Genomic DNA, 19,678 nt, shown 5'->3' with positions numbered 1-19,678 from the left:
TGGCGTGAGCCACCGCGCCTGGCCATGAAGGATATTTTCTCTTTTCTCTTTTTTTTTTTTTGAGAGGGAGTCTTGCTCTGTCGCCCAGGCTGGAGTGCAGTGGCACTATTTCGGCTCATGCAAGCTCTGCCTCCTGGGTTCACACCATTCTCCTGCCTCAGCCTCCTGAGTAGCTGGGACTACAGGCGCCCGCCACCTAGCCTGGCTAGTTTTTTGTATTGTTAGTAGAGACAGAGTTTCACTGTGTTAGCCAGGATGGTCTTGATCTGACCTTGTGATCCACCCACCTCGGCCTCCCAAAGTGCTGGGAGGATATTTTCTTTTCCTTTTTTTTTTTTTTGAGACAGAGTCTCGCTCTGTCGCCCAGGCTGGAGTGCGGTGGCCGGATCTCAGCTCACTGCAAGCTCTGCCTCCTGGGTTTACGCCATTCTCCTGCCTCAGCCTCCCGAGTAGCTGGGACTACAGGCTAGCCTGCCACCTCGCCCGGCTAGTTTTTTTGTAGAGACCGGGTTTCACCGTGTTAGCCAGGGTGGTCTCGATCTCCTGACCTCGTGATCTGCCTGCCTCGGCCTCCCAAAGTGCTGGGATTACAGGCTTGAGCCACCACACCTGGCCAGATATTTTCATTCAATATGAAGTTCTTTCTTTTTTTGAGATGGAGTCTTTTTCTGTCGCCCAGACTGGAGTGCAGTGGCGTGATCGCGGCTCAGTGCAACCTCTGCCTCCTAGGTTCCAGTGATTGTCCTGCCTCAGCCTCCCAAGTAGCTGGGATTCTAGGCGCGCACCACCATACCCAGCTAATTTTTGTTTTATTTTTTGAGATGGAGTTTCACTCTTGTTGCCCAGGCTGGAGTGCAATGGCGCAATCTTGGCTAATTGCATGCTCTGTCTCCTGGGTTCAAGCGATTGTCCTGCCTCAGCCTCCCGAGTAGCTAGGATTACAGGCGTGCGCCACCAAGTCCGGCTAATTTTGTCTTTTTAATAGAGACCGAGTTTCACCATGTTGGTCAGGCTGGTCTCGAACTCCTCACCTCAGGTGATCCACCCGCCTCGGCCTCCCAAAGTGGTGGGATTACAGGCGTGAGCCACTGTGCCCGGCCTCGAAACAGATTTCTAAGTTGACATTTCTTTTTTGTTCCCCACAATGCACTAATTTTTTTTTTTTTTTGAGACGGAGTCTTGCTCTGTCACCCAGGCTGGAGTACAGTAGTGTGATCTCGGCTCACTGCAAGCTCTACCTCCCAGGTTCACGCCATTCTCTTGCCCCAGCCTCCTGAGTAGCTGGGACTACAGGCGCCCGCCACCACGCCTGGCTGATTTTTTGTGTTTTTAGTAGAGACTGGGTTTCACCGTGTTAGCCAGGATGGTCTTGATCTCCTGACCTCGTGATCTGCCTGCCTTGACCTCCCAAAGTGTTGGGATTACAGGCGTGAGCCACCGTGCCCGGCCTTTTTTTTGAGACGAAGTCTCATTGTGTCGCCCAAGCTGGAGTGCAGTGGCATAATCTTGCCTCACTGCAACCTCTGCCTCCCAGGTTCAAGTGATTCTCTTGCCCCAGCCTCCCCAGTAGCTGGGACTACAGGCTCCTGCCACTATGTCCAACTAATTTTTGTATTTTTAGTAGAGATGAGGTTTCACTATGTTGACCAGTCTGGTCTTGAACTCCTGACCTCAGGTGATCTGCCCGCCTCAGCCTCCCAGAGTGCTGGGATTACAGGTGTGATCCACCTTGCTCGGTCCTTTTTTTTTTGCCTAGGTTGGAATGCACTGGCACAGTCACAGCTCACTGCAGCCTTGACTTCTCGGGCTCAAGCAATCCTCCCACCTCAGCCTCCCAGCTGATTGCTTAATTTTTTAGTAGAGATGGGGGTTTCACCACGTTGTCTAGGCTGGTCTTGATCAAGTGATCCTCCCTGCCTTGCCTCCCAGAGTGCTGGGATTCCAGGCGGGAGCTGTGGTGCCTGCTCCTGTTAAGCATTTTAAGCTGTTATTCCACCATCTTATCTTCATTTATCTCTGGCTTTTAGCATTGTGACTCTGGTGTGCCTCGCAGTGGTGTTCTTTGTCTGTATCCTAACTTGAGAGAGTTTGCTGAACTTCCTGGATTTGTTATTTGATATTTTCCATTAAATTTTGGGGTTTTGGCCACTCTTTAAATTTTTCTGTTCTATCTTCTTTCTTTTCTGTCTTTTTTTTTTTTGAGACAGAGTCTTGCACTGTCACCCAGGGTGGAGTGCAGTGGCACGGTCTCGACTCACTGCGAACTCCACCTCCCAGGTTCAGGCCATTCTCCTGCCTCAGCCTCCCGAGTACCTGGGACTACAGGTGCCTGCCACCACGCCCGGCTAATTTTTTGTAGTTTTAGTAGATACAGGGTTTCACCTTGTTAGCCAGGGTGGTCTTGATCTCCTGACCTCGTGATTCACCCGTCTTGGCCTCCTAAAGTGGCCTTCCAAAGTGCTAGGATTACAGGCGCGAGCCACTGTGCCTGGCCTTTTTTTTTTTTTTTTTTAGTGAGACGGAGTCTCACTCTGTCGCCCAGGCTGGAGTGCAGTGGCGCGATCTCTGCTCACTGCACGCTCCGCCTCCCAGGTTCATGCCATTCTCCTGCATCAGCCTCCTGAGTAGCTGGTACTACAGGCACCCACCACCATGCCCGGCTAATTTTTTTGTATTTTTAGTAGAGATGGGATTTCACGGCATTTGCCAGGATGGTCTCGGTCTCCTGACCTTGTGATCCGCCTGCCTCGGTCTCCCAAAGTGCTGGGATTACAGGCATGAGCCACCGTGCTTGGCAATTTTTTTTTTTTTTTTGAGATGAAGTCTCACTCTGTCGCTCAGGCTGGAGTACAGTGGCATGATCTCTGCTCACTGCAACCTCTGCCTCCCAGGTTCAAGTGATTCTTCTCTCTCAGCCTCCTGAGTAGCTGGGATTACATGGGTGCGCCACCACGCCTGGCTAATCTTTGTATGTTTAGTAGAGATGGGGTTTCACCATGTTGGCCAGGCTGGTCTCGAACTCCTGACCTCAGGTAATCTGCCCAACTCGGCCTCCCAAAGTGCTGGGATTACAGGCGTGAGCCTCTGCACCCGACCCTCATGTTTTCTAGTGAGGAGCATTTGATGCTGTACCATGGGTTCCTAAGGCTCTGTTTTTTTGTTTTGTTTGTTTTTTTCCAAATCTCTGCCTTCAGATTGTATACCTGTTATTTTTATTGATTCATTTCTGTTTTTCTGTTTAGAGTTGGTTGGATTCTCACTCTGTCGCTCAAGCTGGCGTGCAGTGGTGTGATCATATCTCATAGAACTTGAACTTCTGGGCTCAAGCAGTGCTCCCACCTCATTCTCCCGAGTTGCTGGGACCACAAGCTATTCATCTATGTCTTCTGCCCTCTCCCTTCTGCTGATATTCCCATTCAGTGAATTTTTTATTTTTGTTTTTGTGTTTTTCAGTTCTAGAATTTCCATATGATTGTTCTTTTATGATTTGTTTCTTTACTGAGATTGACGTTCCTTTCATTTGGGTATGTCTACTCTGATGACCCCTCAGTGTAGAGCTCTAGCTCTGGCCCCTTGCCTGGACTCAGACACAGATGCACACCTGACTGCTGGATGGCTTCACTGGAGTGTGTCTGCTTGTCGCCTCCAATCTCAGTGTCAAATGGAGGTCCTGATTTTCCCTCTAGTCTTCTACCTTTTTTAGCCTTTCCTTTCATGGTTCCCTCACAGGTGTTACTTCCACATAGTTTCTCAATCTGGAATTCTCAGCTTTACTCTGACCTCCTTCCTTTCTCTCATTGCATTCCTCCCCTGGTCTTACTTGTCAGCAGGGCCTAGCGATGACCACTGCTGGAAGGTGTGCTCTTGCCTTCATCCCCACCATCCTGTCCCATCTCATCCCCTGTCTCAGCCCGTCTCTCTTGTCTCTAGGATTGGAACTCTAACTTCCTGCTCAGTGTGGTGTTGAGAAACAGAGATTTTGTGGATGATGATTCCCCCTGCCTTTAGACTGTGTGGCTTCCCACCGCCCTGTCTGCCCCACCAGCCTCATCCCTTTCCATCTTCCTTATTGTTTATTGGGCTCTGGCCTCCGTGTTTCCAACGCCCTTCCTGCCTCCTGGTCTTTGTGCTTGCTCCTGCTCCCTGCGGACTTTTCTCCCAGCTCGCGTGTGGCAGGCTTACCCGCTGCTAAGTGGGCCATGCTCAGTTGAACCTCTTCAGAGAGACCTTTAGCCTCCCATTTGAGGTTTCTTTTCCTTTTCTGTCATAGTGCTTATTTCGCCCTTTGTTGACTTTGTCTCCCCTATTTGATGGTAAACTGCTTGACCGCAGGAACCTTGTCTTTTTTTTTTTTTCCTTGTTTTGAGACGGAGTCTTGTTCTGTTGCCCAGACTGGAGTGCAATGGCATGATCTTGGCCCACTGCAGCTCCACTTCTCAGGTTCAAGTGATTCTCCTGTCTCAGCCCACCGACTAGCTGGGACTATAGGTAGGCGTGCACCACCATGCTGGGCTAATTTTTGTATTTTTTTTTTGAGGTGGAGTTTCACTCTCGTCGCCCAGGCTGGAATGCAATGGCGCGATCTTGGCTCACTGCAACCTCTGCTTTCCGGTTTCAAGCGATTCTCTTGCCTCAGCCTCCCGAGTAGCTGGGATAACAGGTGCCCACCACCACGCCCAGCTAATTTTTGTCTTTTAGTAGAGACAGGGTTTCCTCAAGTTGGCCAGGCTGGTCTTGATCTCCTGACCTCATGATCCGCCTGCCTCGGCCTCTGAAAGTGCTGGGATTACAGACGTGAGTCACCGCACCTGGCCAAATTTTTTTTTTTTTTTTTTGAGATGGAGTCTTGCTCTGTCATTCAGGCTGGAGTGCAGTGGTGTGATCTCGGCTCACTGCAAGCTCCGCCTCCTGGGTTCACGCCATTCTCCTGCCTCAGCCTCCAGAGTAGCTGGGACTACAGGTGCCTGCCACAATGCCTGGCTAATTTTTTGTATTTTTAGTTGAGATGGGGTTTCACCATGTTGGCCAGGTTGGTCTCGATCTCCTGACCTTGTGACCTTGTGATCCACCCGTCTCGGCCTCCCAAAGTGCTGGGATTTCAGGCGTGAGCCACTGTGCCCAGCCCTTTTTTTTTTTTTTGAAACAAAGTCTTGCTCTGTTGCCCAGGCTGAAGTGCAGTGGCATGATCTTGGCTCACTATAGCCTCCACCTTCCAGGTTCAAGCAGTTCTGCCTCAACCTCCTAGGTAGCTGGGATTACAGGTGCGCGCCAGCATGCCTGGCTAATTTTTGTATTTTTGGTAGAGACGGTTTCACTGTGTTGACCAGGCTTGTCTCAAACTCCTGGCCTCGTGATCTACCCGCCTTGGCCTCCCATAGTGCTGAGATTACAGGCGTGAGCCTCCACACCCAGCTTGAGTTTTGCTCTTGTTGCCCAAGCTAGGGTGGAATAGCGCGATCTTGGCTCCCTGCAACCTCTACCTCCCAGCTTCAATTGATTCTCCTGCTTCAGCCTCCCAAGTAGCTGGGATTACAGGCATGTGCCACCATGCCCAGCTAATTTTGTAGTTTCAGTAAAGATGGGGATTCACCATGTTGGTCAGGCTGGTCTCAAACTCCTAAACTCAGATGATCCTCTCACCTCATCCTCCCAAAGTGCTGGGATTACAGGCATGAATCACCGCGCCTGGCCTGGAATTGGGTTTTTACAATTGATTTCAAAAGTAGAAATTGAACTTTTCTTTTTTTTTTTTTTTTTTTTTTTGAGATGGAGTCTCTCTCTGTCCCCCAAACTGGAGTGCAGTGGCGCGATCTCGGCTCACTGCAAGCTCCGCCACCCGGGTTCACGCCATTCTCCTGCCTCAGCCTCCCGAGTAGCTGGGACTACAGGCGCCCGCCACCGCGCCTGGCTAATTTTTTCTATTTTTAGTAGAGATGGGGTTTCACCGTGGTCTCAGTCTCCTGACCTTGTGATCCGCCTGCCTCGGCCTCCCAAAGTGCTGGGATTACAGGCATGAGCCACCGCGCCTGGCCAAACTTTTCAAACATAGCCATTGGCCGGGCATGGTGGCTCATGCCTGTAATCCCAGCACTTTGGGAGGCTGAGGCGGGTGGATCACCTGAGGTCAGGAGTTTGAGACCACCCTGGCCAACATGGTGAAACCCTGTCTCTACTAAAAATACAAAAATCAGCTGGGCATGGTGGCAGGTGCCTGTAATCCCAGCTACTTGGGAGGCTGAGGCAGGAGAATCACTGGAACCCAGGAGGTGAAGGTGCAGTAAGCCACGATCACGCCACTGCACTCCAGCCTGGGCGACAGAGCGAGACTCTGAAAACAAAACAAAGATAGCCATAACTCTTGTTTGCTTCAAAGTCTTAAATGTGTTATAAAGTTTCATCTTTGGCTGGGCGCGGTGGCTCAAGCCTGTAATCCCATCACTTTGGGAGGCCGAGACAGGTGGATCACGAGGTCGGGAGATCGAGACCATCCTGGCTAACATGGTGAAACCCCGTCTCTACTAAGAAATACAAAAAACTAGCTGGGCGAGGTGGCGGGCGCCTGTAGTCCCAGCTACTCGGGAGGCTGAGGCCGGAGAATGGCGTGAACCCAGGAGGCGGAGCTTGCAGTGAGCTGAGATCCGGCCACTGCACTCCAGCCTGGGCGACAGAGCGAGACTCTGAAAACAAAACAAAGATAGCCATAACTCTTGTTTGCTTCAAAGTCTTAAATGTGTTATAAAGTTTCATCTTTGGCTGGGCGCGGTGGCTCAAGCCTGTAATCCCATCACTTTGGGAGGCCGAGACAGGTGGATCACGAGGTCGGGAGATCGAGACCATCCTGGCTAACATGGTGAAACCCCGTCTCTACTAAGAAATACAAAAAACTAGCTGGGCGAGGTGGCGGGCGCCTGTAGTCCCAGCTACTCGGGAGGCTGAGGCCGGAGAATGGCGTGAACCCAGGAGGCGGAGCTTGCAGTGAGCTGAGATCCGGCCACTGCACTCCAGCCTGGGCGACAGAGCGAGACTCCGTCTCAAAAAAAAAAAAAAAATACAGTTTCATCTTTGACAAGACCGTTGCTTTTTTGGCCACTTTATTCGTTTTAATAGACACCTTTGTGAGCAGTACAAATTTCTTTATCAGCAGAATAGCAAGAGGAATTTGGTAAATGATGAGCACCTTCCAAATTTGTGAATACTCTTCTAGTAATGTCTGATGTGTGTATGGTATGTGTAGTGATATTTAGCATTTTATTAAATTTCTGTTCTTTCGGCCTTGTTTTAGGTTGCAAAGGAGTTTGGCTTCCAAAATAATGGCTTCTCAGTTTACATCAATAGAAACAAGACTGGAGAGATAACAGCCTCCTCCAACAAATCCCTCAACTTGCTAAAAATCAAGTAAGTAAGAAATGAGGTCCCCATGATCTGTCCGAGGTTGCCGAGTTTTATCCTCTTTTTCCTCTTCACACCACTCATTATGGTCTTATCAACTGACCAGAATACACGTGACTGTGTTGCTTGCCAGGGATTCAGTAATTATCCTGAATCTGCCGTTGCTATTGAGCAGATTTAATTGACTTTGCAGAATTCTGGAGTTTGTGTCACTGAGGAGAAAGTTATTGTCTCTGTCCATGTATGGCGTGGAGTGAGCTGCATACTCATCTGCTTGTCTGGAGTGAAATACCTTGAATGCAGCTGTGTGCAGGGAAATCACGTTAGCCCTGCTGGCTTGGGTAGGAGTGCCGACAGTGCAGTGGCCCATGCCACCCCGTAGAGTTGGTCATTCAGGACCGTCAGGACTCAGAGACCTCTTATCACAGCCTGGCTGCTGCCTGTTTTTGTAAAGTGTTATTGGAACACAGCCAGGTTGCGTTGTTGGTGCCAGTTTTCATGTTACAAGGGCAGAGTTGAGTAGTTGTGATAGACCGTGAGGCCTACAAAGCTGAAAGTATTGACTGGCCCTTTACGGAACACGTGTGCTGGCTCCCATGGAAACTGTTTGGGCACTTGCTCACATATCCCTTAGATCAGTTCAGTCCTTAGGGAGCGAGTGGTCAGTTTTCTTCTCGACGCTGCAGGTTGCATGTGCTGTGGCCACTGGCTCAGTGGTGGGCCTGGGACCTGCTGGCAGTTGGCTGTGGGTCTGTTTACCAGCCAGAATGATAGACTGGTTTTGCACTTTGGTCACTTTTAGATTCACAGATTAATATATCTAGGGACACAATATGCAATCGTAGCATTTATTTGTTCTTAACAAAGATTTATTTGGCACCTACTGTTTGCCTACCCCTGTGATGAGGTGAAACAGAACCTCTTGTTATTGTTAATTTCCAGAGTGACCCTTCCTTTGAGTTTGTGAAGGGTTTTGTGTCTTGATAATTCTTTTTTCTCTCTCCTCTCCTCTCCTCTCCTCTCCTCTCCTCTCCTCTCCTCTCCTCTCCTCTCTCTTTTCTTTCTTTCTTTCTTGAAGGGTTTTGCATCTTCATAATCCTTCCTTCCTTCCTTCCTTCCTTCCTTCCTTCCTTCCTTTTCCTTTTCCTTTTCTTGAGACAGAATCTCGCCCTGTCACCCAGGCTGGAGTGCGGTGGTGCAATCATAACTCACTACAGCCTCGACCTTCTGGGCTCAAGTGATCCTCCTGCCTCAGCCTCCTGAGTAGCTGGGATTACAGGCATATTTTTCATTTTTAAATCAAATCTGGCTGGTAATTTTTTTTTTTTTAAGTTTAAATCTGGAACACGTAACCGTATCTAAAGGTAAAGAGAATGTGAATGCACACCCTCTGTCCCAGCCAGAGGAACTCTCAGCTCATGACCATGCTTGTGTCCCACTGCTCTTGCCCTCCTTCCTTCTCTCCTGTTGCTTGGCCTTTTTTTCTCTCTCCCCTTTTTAATTATTAAACAAAATGCGTACTGAACACCTCAGAGAATAGTGTATGCCTTGATGGATGAACCTTATGTGTCACCATTGCAAGCACCAAGCAGGTCCGGGAATAAGGCATTGGCAGCCACCCCGGAAATTTCCCTAATGGTGTCTGCTGTTCTTTTTTTCTTTTTTTTTTTTTTTTGAGATGGAGTCTCGCTCTGTTGCCCAGGCTGGAGTGCAGTGGCGTGATCCCAGCTCACTGCAACCTCTGGGTTCAAGCATTTCTCCTGCCTTAGCCTCCCGAGTAGCTGGGACTACTTACGTAGAGATGGGGTTTCCCTGTGTTGGCCAAGCTGGTCTCAAACTCCTGACCTCGTGATCTGCCCGCCTTGGCCTTCCAAAGTGCTAGAATTACAGGTGTGAGCCCCAGTGCCCAGCTCTTTATTCTTTCATTACTTGAGTATCTGTCCCTAGACACTGCCAGTTAGTCTTGCTTTCTAAGGAAATTTGTATGTCTTACGTCTTGTAATCTTCAGGTTCGCCTTCTATTTCTTTCCTTTTCTTAAAATTTATCTGTTGAGGAACTTGGTCCCTTGACCTGTAGGGTTTCCCACTCTGAGGTCTTGCTGATTTCATGTTCACAAGACACTTGCGCATTACCCTCTGTGTCCTGGATTTCCCGCCGATCCACAGTGGTTTACAGAGGCCTGACAGGCCATTCCCTCCGCAGGACCATGGGGTGCTGTACACCTACCTTTTTTTTTTTTTTTTTTTTTTGAGACAGAGTCTCAGTCTTGCTCAGGCTGGAGTGCAGTGGTGCGATCTCAGCTCACTGCAGCCTCTGTCTCCCCGGTTCGAGCGATTCTCCTGCCTCAGCCTCCTGAGTAGCTGGGACTACAGGTGCCCACCACCATACCCAGGTAATTTTTGTATTTTTAGTAGAGACAGGATTTCACCATGTTGGCCAGGCTGGTCTCAATCTCTTGACCTCAAGTGATTCACCTGCCTCAGCCTCCCAAAGTGTTGGCATTACAGACATGAGCCACCACGCCTGGCCCCCTGCCTTTGTTCTTTTTCTTTTCTTTCTTTCTTTTTTTTATTTTTTTCTTGAGACAGAGTTTCGTTCTTGTTGCCCAGGCTGGAGTGCAGTGGAATGATCTCAGCTCATTGCAACCTCCGCCCCGCCAGGTTCAAGTGATTCTCCTGCCTCAGCCTCCTGGGTAACTGGGATTACAGGCATGTGCCACCATGCCCAGCTCATTTTTTTTTTTTTTGAGACGGAGTCTCGCTCTGTCGCCCAGGCTGGAGTGCAGTGGCGCGATCTTAGCTCATTGCAAGCTCCACCTCCCGAGTTCACGCCATCCTCCTGCCTCAGCCTCCCGAATAGCTGGGATTATAGGTGCCTGTCAACATCCTGGCTAATTTTTTGTATTTTTTGTAGAGGTGGGGTCTCACCATGTTAGCCAGGGTGGTCTCGGTCTCCTGACTTCGTGATCCACCTGCCTTGGCCTCCCAAAGTGCTAGGCGTTAGCCACCGCGCCTGGCCTAATTTTGTTTTTTTTTTTTTTTTTTTTTTTTGAGACGGAGTCTCGCTCTGTCACCCAGGCTGGAGTGCAGTGGCTGGATCTCAGCTCACTGCAAGCTCCGCCTCCCGGCTTTATGCCATTCTCTTGCCTCAGCCTCCCAAGTAGCTGGGACTATAGGCGCCCGCCACCTCACGCGGCTAGTTTTTTGTATTTTTTAGTAGAGACAGGGTTTCATCATGTTAACCAGGATGGTCTCGATCTCCTGACCTCGTGATCCGCCCATCTTGGCCTCCCAAAGTGCTGGGATTACAGGCTTGAGCCACCACACCTGGCCTAATTTTGTATTTTTAAGTAGAGATGGGGTTTCTTCATGTTGGTCAGGCTGGTCTTGAACTCCCAACCTCAGGTGATCCCCTCCAGAAGTGCTGGGATTACAGGAGTGAGCCATCACACCTGGCCCCCTCTTTTTTTTTCTTTAGAGACAGGGTCTTTGTCGACACCATTGTGAGCTATGATTGTGCCACTGCACTGTAGCTGGGCAACAGAGCAAGACCCCATCTCAAAAGTATATAAATAAATAAATAATCTGATTATTTTTCCCCGTAAATCTGGCTGTTGGCTTCAAGTCCTCACAGGTGCCATGTTGCTCCTGGTTTCTCCTAGTTTCTGCTCTGCTGCCACGTTGGCCCACTGGCCTCCAGTGAAGACCACTGGGTGGTTGAGTGCTCCCCATCCGGGCTGTGAGACATGGGAGCCTGCCTCTTGGGTCTTGTGACTGTTGGTATCTGTCTGCCCCTACTTGTATCCCTGCCCCTACGTTGCTGTAGATGCATCGGTGGGACCTGGCATGCGGTCTAGCTGTCTGCAGGAGGGAGATTTGGGAAGAGCCACTGACTTTGGCACCTGCTACCTCCATGTCCTAGAATCCCGCCTGGTCATTTTGGATAGCCTCTGTCACTAACCCTCTTCTTCCATTTCGTTGTTCATTTAATATCCCATATAGAGGTTGATATTCTGTCTCATAATTTCTGTCCTTGAGTCTTTGCCAGTCTAACTCTCGGTTAATTATGTCTCTACCCACTCTTACTTGCGTGGTAGTGTATTACTCTTCTTTTTTTTTTTTGAGATGGAATCTCGCTCTGTCGCCCAGGCTGGAGTGCAGTGGCGCGATCTCGGCTCACTGCAAGCTCCGCCTCCCGGGTTCATGCCATTTTCCTACCTCAGCCTTCTGAGTAGCTGGGACTACAGGTGCCTGCCACCACCACCCCTGGCTAATTTTTTTTGTATTTTTAGCAGAGACGAGGTTTCACTGTGTTAGCCAGGATGGTCTCAATCTCCTGACCTCGTGATCTTCCCACCTTGGCCTCCCAAAGTGCTGGGATTACAGGTGTGAGCCACTGTGCCCGGTCCAGATTTAGCAGCTTTTCTACAGAGAAGGTTTGCATTTGCTTTTGTTGGCACAGGGGGATGTGATGGACCTACAACTCCTTCAAGTTAATTTCTGTCTTTGGACTTTCTGAACCAGATGTCATCATCCCTGGTTCTGCCCCAGATTCATGGCCCAGAAGGCCTTTAGTTACAGTCTCAGAGGTGACTTTTTTTTTTTTGCTATATACTAGATAGAGGCAGATGGGCTTCCTCCTTGGTTCCTATTTTCAGCTGGTAGGTTTTTCACAGCTGTTCAGGCATTCTTTGGTTATCTGCATTTATGTGGAAGTTTCAGACTCAGTTGCCCCCTCTGGGCAGGGAAGCTCAAGTCCTTGTCTCCCAGTGCCCAGCAAACTGCTGTAGGCCCAAAGATGTGAGTGAATTACTGAAAGTGGCCTTGGCCCCGCAAGCAGCTCTGAGCTCTGTGTTGCTGGCTGCTGTCTTGAGTGCACTGCTGGGTTTGTCCTCTGAGGATTTCTTCCACTTTCTTTAGAGCTCAGCAATTGATTTTAGAGTATATTTGTTGAAATTGATCTAGTGTGTAAGTCAAGTTTTTTATATTAGTAGTTAGAGGGTGTTTAGGAATATGTAATCTGCTATTAGAAACAGATGTCTTAACTGGATGTGGTGGCTCACGCCTGTAATCCTAGCACTTGGGGAGCCCGAGGCAGGCGGATCACCTGAGGTCAGGAGTTTGAGACCAGCCTGTCCAACGTGGAGGAACCTCGTCTCTACTGAAAATACAATAAGTATCTGGGCGTGGTGGCAGGCACATGCCTGTAATCCCAGCTACTTGGGAGGCTGAGGCAGGAGAATCGCTTAAACCCGGGAGATGCAGGTTCCTGTGTGCCAAGATTGCGCCACTGCACTCCAGCCTGGGTGACAGAGCGAGACTCTGTCTCAAAAAAAAAAAAGAAAGAAACAGACATCTCTGACTTCGTAATGTTCGGTAATGTTCGTCACCCCCAAATGAGGGAAGAAGAAGGGGAGGGAAGAAATTAGTTGAAGAGCTGCCCTGAGCCCCGGTGTCCATGTGTCCTTGAGGCCTCTGTTCTTCCTTCACTGTGTTGGTTTGGAGCTGTGGATCCTGCCCTCTCAGTCTGTGTCCTGTGTGTGTGTCTTGTTGGCAGCAGTTAAATATCCATCAGAGGACATGCTGCAGCCTTTCTTCCGAGGCTGGCCTGGAGGGTTAGTGTTGGCAGCCATCTCTGGTCACTTGGGACCCCAGGCGGCTTCTGTGGACTGTGAGTGGAGATGCTTGTTAGTCTCTGAGGTCAGCAGTTTGCCATGGCAGTCAAGCCTGGCACCAAGTTGGCAGCGTGACTCTTTAGACTGAAACTGATGGAAAACCAAATGTGACTTGTGGCAGCCTTTTTGGAAAGCAGTATGTCAGCAGCTTCAGAGACAAACAGAAACCCTTAAGCATGACTCTTGGGAGTTTGCCCTTTAGAAGGAAAACTGCAGGGACGTCTGTCCGTGGGTGTTTTTGGGTGGTGTTGATGGTGGCAGAAACTGGCAGACTGTGCATACTTGTCAGTGTGGGAGTGGCTAAGCAGCCTCGCTGGGGAACGTGCGGCCGTTGTCATAACAATTAGACGCGGACCCCTTATATTTGGAGGATTTTATGAGGGGTTGTTGAAGTAGAAAAGTATGTCTCTGCTAATCTCACTTTTTTTGTGTGTGTGTGATGGAGTCTCGCTCTGTCGCCAGGCTGGAGTGCAGTGGCGTGATCTCAGCTCACTGTAACCTCCGCCTCCTGGGTTCAAGTGATTCTCCTGCCTCAGCCTCCCGAGTAGCTGGGACTACAGGCATGCGCCACCACGCCCAGCTAATTTTTTTGTATTTTTAATAGAGACGGGGTTTCACCATGTTGGTCAGGATGGTCTCGATCTCTTGACCTTGTGATCCATCTGCCTTGGCCTCCCAAAGTGCTGGGATTACAGACATGAGCCATTGAGCCCGGCCCATCCCACTTTTTAAAAGTAGTGACAGCTCCCATGTGTGTCTGTGCTTCCGTGTGTATGTGAACGCCAATAAAGCAGTGGAGATACATGCAGCCAGCACATGCAGTGCTGGGGGAGGAGGGAGCCTCCCAGAGGCCAGAGGAATGGCTGAGGGAAGTGGGGGCCAAGCAGAGGGTGAGAGGTGGGAGGAGAGGCCCTGAAGCCCAGCAGGTCCATTGTGGCTGTGTGTACATGAAAAATCGTTTAGGTGTATGGAGGCTTCACGGACTTTAAGGTAAAATTGTAAGAAAAATTAAATTCCAGAGACCTGCATACTGGTCTTTATAATGCCAAGAAACATAGGGGAGGTGTTAGAAGACAATTCTGGTCTTAAAATTAGAAACCTCATTATTTAGGCCTACAGGGGTGGTTGTTGGCATTTGCTTTTTGCAGATATCCGAGTTGGGCTTCCATGAAGCTCAGGTGGTAAGGGAAGGCGTTGGCCTCTGTTTGTCATTTGAACAGGCATGGCGATTTGTTGTTCCTGTTTCCCTCGAGCCTTGCTGGGCCCTCATCTGAAATGGAGACGTCAGCTCCACCGGGCTTCAAGGTCTTTGGCGCTCCCAACGTGGTAGAGGATGAGATTGATCAGTACCTCAGCAAACAGGATGGGAAGATTTACCGAAGCCGAGACCCACAGCTGTAAGTGATCCATGGGATTCTAGGGTCCTACATGTGGTGATCTTAATGGGTGAATAAAGGGAAATATTTATAACATGTCCTGTTTTAATTAAATATCTGATGAAGAAATGTAAGTCTTAAGTTTTACTATCTTCAGGTTAAACTTTACTTCCAAGTTATCTTGTTAGCTTTTTATCAGGTTTTGTTGTTGTTTTGTTGTTTTTTAGCTTTTTATCAGTTTCAATCTCAAAATATGTTCCCATAAGAAGTTTTGAAGCATTGGGTACAAAGAGACTGGAAAGGTATTGGGGAGTTGGGGGCCTCACACCAAGTCTTTACTGTGATACCCTCTGGAGATGCTGACTTCCGTGCAGAGTGGGACGTTAGTCAGCAGCTGCAGGGGAGGGAAGAGGGAAGGGGCAGGTAGTTGTGTGTGTGCACCCGTGCGAGGTGTGTGCTGTGTGTCTCATTTCATAGTGGTTGGATGATTTTGACCTGCCACACTAGTGTGCGCTCTCCATCCCTGCAGTGAGCATTTCACTTGCAGAAGATGCTGTGCCTTGGAATATTCCCTCCTCACCTGGGGCTATATGAAATGTTTATGTGTATATATATTTGTTTTAGATTTTTTGCAATTCCTTTTAAATAAACCAGTGAGAAGGATCTGAGTTTACACTTGGCCATGTGAAATTGTCTGAGCGAAACTTGTCTCTGCAGTGGGGTCGTTTTCAAAATGCATCACTCTGTAGATGTGACGGGGTGCTGACTTTGAGATACTGGGATTCCAAATGCTGCATTAGCAACTTTTATGTCTTAGCTCAGAGAACCATAAATGGCACTCGGCTGCCATTGGCATGGAGCCACTTTGTAGCCATAGCCATTAGCCGGCATGCCTTTTCCATTTGTGTTTCCTCCCAGGGGCCTGGCTCTGGCTTGCTTGCATGATCTGTTTTCATTGCTTCATTAGCAACTTTTGAGAGAGAGAGAGAGAGAGAGAGAGAGAGAGAGAGAGAGAGAGGTGTGTGTGTGTGTGTGTGTGTGTGTGTGTGTGTGTGTGTATTCTGACCCGTCATCAGGTAGAGCCTGCCTGTTTATTAGGAAGTACAGAGACCACCTCTGTTTCGAAACACAGAGCCTGTATGCATCTAAGAATTCTGACTCCATTTAGAAAGGGATCTGATGGAGCCCCAGAAGGACTACCGGCGGCGTCTCACCACCCCACCGCTGCCTACACGTTGTGTGTGTTGTGCTCCCAAGGCTTCTGTGACTGAAAATGTCAGAAACCCATGGGACAAGTGTTTTTTTTTTTTTGGTTATTTCCCAAAATGCACATGAAGCAGGTATTTTCCAAACTTGGATTATTTATGCACTGCTCTCAGGCCCTTTGCCATGTTCACGTACCAGCTTTGTTATTATTTATTTAACGCTTTTCTTTAAATGGACTTGGCCAGACACAGTTGCTTATGCCTGTAATCCCAGCACTTTGGGAGGCTGAGGCAGGTGGATCACCTGAGGTCAGGAGTTCAAGACCAGCCTGACCAATATGGTGAAACCCTGTCTCTACTAAAAATACAAAACTTAGCCAGGTGTGGTGGTGTGTGCCTGTAATCCCAGCTACTTGGGAGGCTGAGATAGGAGAATCACTTGAACCCAGGAGGTGGAGGTTGCAGTGAGCTGAGATCGCACTACTGCACTCTAGCCTGGGTGCCAGAGTAAAACTCCATCTCAAAAAAAAAAAAAAAAAACAACCCAAAAAACTATTTTATTTATTTTTTTGAGATGGAATTTCACTCTTGTTCAGGCTGGAGTGCAGTGGCACAATCTCAGCTCATTGCAACCTTCTCCTCTCAGGTTCAAGTGATTCTCCTGCCTCAGCCTCCCTAGTAGCTGGCATTACAGGCACTTGCCACCATGCCCAGCTAATTTTTGTATTTTCAGTAGAGACGGGGTTTCACCGTGTTGGCCAGGCTTGTCTTTAACTCCTGACCTCAGGTGATCCATCCATCTCAGCCTCCCAAAGTGTTGGGATTAGAGATATGAGCCACCACCTTTGGCCAAAAAACTACTTAAATTGACTTTGAGTTCGTTCACTTTTATCTTTGGTTTGTGTCATTTTAAGCAGTCGATCCTCATGAAGTCATAGGTTTGATGTGCGGGTCAGTTTTTTCTCATTCATATCAACATAAATAGTAAACTGCTGGGTGTGGTGCTGCACACCTGGAGTCCCAGATACTCGGGAGGCTGAGGTGGGAATGCTTGAGCCCAGGAAGTCAAGGCTGCAGTGAGCCATGATCACCACTGCACTCCAGCCTGGGCGATAGAGTGAGAGCCTGTCTTTAAACAAAACAAAACAACAATTAAAATACAAACGTTCATCCATGTGCCATCTGGAATATAACTCCATGTGGGCACGGAAACACTCTGTTAAAGTAGGATGTACGTGTGAGGTGGTAGCAGCGGAACACAGACATCCTCACTGCTCTGCCTTTTTCTGCCTTGCTACTCTCCTCAGATGCCGCCACGGCCCTTTGGGGAAATGCGTGCACTGCGTCCCTCTAGAGGTGAGTCTCTGTGGAGTAAGTTCTGGGCCGGTGTGGGGGGCTGCGGGTAGACAGCTGTCTTAAGTGCTTTCCCTGAGTCCATGCACTTGGTTGTAGTGGTTCAAAGAACTTATCTATTTATTGCCCTGGGCCTCATATTCCCCCTAGTGCAAGCTGCACACAGGACGAGCCTTTATTTATGGGAGTGACCTTCTCGCTTGATTATGAATGGCTGAAGCATTTGTGTGGCTGTGATAAAGGGGCAGCATTTACAACAGGCTCCCTGGACAATCCTTTTCAGATCTGACACAAAGCTGAGTCTGTCGGCTTCCATGCTTATCATTGTTTTGATTTACTTTGCCTTGAATCTCACATCTCTCGTACTGGTTTGTCCTGGTGAGATTGAGAGTTACCATAATAATGCTGACTGGAGCTGTTAATGCTGGATTTACAGCAGGAAGGCCAACCTGATTTTCTTCATGAGGCATCTCTTGCCTCATCTTGTGGCATTTCTTTTTGCAAAATTTTCCTGAAACTCATTTTACTTAGAACGTTTTGTTTTTAATAGAGATTCATTTTAATCTTGAAAAGATAACTAGCCCACAAAGAAAAACTTGCTTCTGGCTATGTGCTGTTCACACCTGTAGTCCCAACACTTTGGGAGGCCAGGGTGAGAGGATCACTTGAATCTAGGAGTTGTTGAGCCTGGGCAACTCTTTTTTTGTATACCCTGTCTCTACAAAAAATTTAAAAAATTAGCTGGGTGTGATGGTTCACGCCTGTAGTCCCAGCTACTCGGGAAGCTGAGGCAAGAGAATCACTTGAGGCTGGGAGGTCAAGGTTGCAGTGAGCCGTGATTGTACCACTGTACTCCAGCCTGGGCAACAGCGTGAGACCCCATCTCTAAAACAATTAAACTGGCCGGACTCAGTGGCTCACGCTGTAATCCTAGCACTTTGGGAGGCCGAGGCGGTTAGATCACAAGGTCAGGAGTTCAAGACCAGCCTGGCCAATATGCTGAAACCCCGTCTCTACTAAAAATACAAAAATTAGCCAGGCGTGGTGGCGTGTGCCTATAGTCCCAGCTACTTGGGAGGCAGAGTCAGAAGAATCGCTTGAACCCAGAGGTGGAGGTTGCAGTGAGCAGAGATTGTGCCGCTGTGCCATTGTACTCCAGCCTGGGCGACAGAGTGAGACTCTGTCTCAAATAAACAAACAAAACACACAAAAACAACAATAACGAAAATCAATTAATTAAAAAAAGAAAAAGTTGGTTCTGACCTAGAGTGGTAAGGGAGACCCCAAGTACCTGCTTTGGCTGTGGGCCTTGACTTGCCGAGGCCATGCTGCCTGGCCTCTGTGCACAACGGAGGCTCAGCGCCTGGAGCACCCGGCAGGTGTGACTGCACTTGCTTACTCTGTGTCTTGGCAGCCATTCGATGAGGACTATCTAAACCATCTCGAGCCTCCTGTGAAGCACATGTCCTTCCATGCCTACATCCGGAAGCTGACTGGAGGGGCTGACAAGTAAGCAGCTCGCTATGACCTGGTTGTGCATAAATTCCTTTTTGTGTATCTGGCAGTTGTTGCTTATAGCCACTGAACGTGTGAATGAGAGAAGTAAAGATGAGAAGGGGCCACACGCCTTTGAATGTTACCCTGGTTCTATATTTATTTATATTTTATGTACACATATATGTTTTGGTTTTTGTTTTTTGTTTTTTTTTTGAGACGGAGTCCGGCTCTGTCGCCCAGGCTGGAGTGCAGTGGCGCAATCTTGGCTCACTGCAAGCTCCGCCTCCTGGGTTCACGCCATTCTCCTGCCTTAGCCTCCCGAGTAGCTGGGACTACAGGTGCCTACCACCATGCCTAGCTAATTTTTTGTATTTTTAGTAGAGGCGGGGTTTCACTGTGTTAGCCAGGATGGTCTAGATCTCCTGACCTCGTAATCCGCCCGCCTCGACCTCCCACAGTGCTGGGATTACATACGTGAGCCACCGTGCCCGGCCCACATATATGTTTTTAAGAGATGGGGTCTCACTATGTTGCCCAGGCTGGTCTGGAACTCCTAGGCTCAAGTGATCCTCCTGCCTTGGTTTCCCCAAAGTGCTGGATTACAGGTGTGAGCCACCTCACCTGGCCATCCTGGTTCTAGAAGGGAGCTAGCAAGGCAGTGACTGTGCAGGCACCTGGTTGTGTAGCCACAGTGCAGTGTCGGACAGAGGCTGTCCCCACACACACCGCCCCGGCAAGATAGCATCTGTGATGGTGGCCTGTTGTATCTGTGGTCTGAGTTCATTGTCTGCTTTTCAGAAAAACAACTACCCTATGATAATCTCAGCTCCCCCACTTCAGTGCCTGGCAATCCTTTCCCTAGAGCCCAGCCTCTGAGTCAGCTTGGTTTTCAGCCACAGCAGGGGCTGCAGCCACTTGTCCTCAGGGTACCACAGTAGTTGCCCACAGGCTCAGCCAGGTAGGCACAGGTGGTAACAGTGGCCAGAGAGGGGTGAACTGAGCATTTTGATTTCTTTTAAGCCATGGCAAGTCCTTGCCTGTACGACTTTCTCCTGTTGGCTCTCTGTACACCCTACCAGAAAGTAACAGGCTTCAGCTATTATTTTGTAATTCCTGTCAGTGCGACAAGAGGAGATGGTGGCTGAACTGAAGTCAGCAACATTTTGTGAAGGATGTCATATTC

At 49.0% G+C, this 19,678-nt stretch overlaps 1 protein-coding gene across 1 annotated transcript in view; it reads left to right on the top strand.

Moving 5' to 3' along the window:
* NPLOC4 (NPL4 homolog, ubiquitin recognition factor) overlaps positions 1-19,678 on the top strand; it is a 78,319-nt gene that overhangs the window by 8,630 nt on the left and 50,011 nt on the right. Inside the window, exons 3-6 of the mRNA XM_008013250.3 lie at positions 7,283-7,395; positions 14,285-14,461; positions 16,953-17,001; positions 18,413-18,507. Coding sequence (XP_008011441.1) covers positions 7,283-7,395; positions 14,285-14,461; positions 16,953-17,001; positions 18,413-18,507 — 434 coding nt within the window. The remainder of the gene's footprint in view (positions 1-7,282; positions 7,396-14,284; positions 14,462-16,952; positions 17,002-18,412; positions 18,508-19,678) is intronic.

The sequence above is a fragment of the Chlorocebus sabaeus genome, chromosome 16, assembly GCF_047675955.1.
Source record: "Chlorocebus sabaeus isolate Y175 chromosome 16, mChlSab1.0.hap1, whole genome shotgun sequence".
Lineage (NCBI taxonomy): Eukaryota > Metazoa > Chordata > Mammalia > Primates > Cercopithecidae > Chlorocebus > Chlorocebus sabaeus.
Note: the sequence above shows the minus strand (reverse complement) of the source record. Positions and strands in the feature narration are given on the sequence as shown.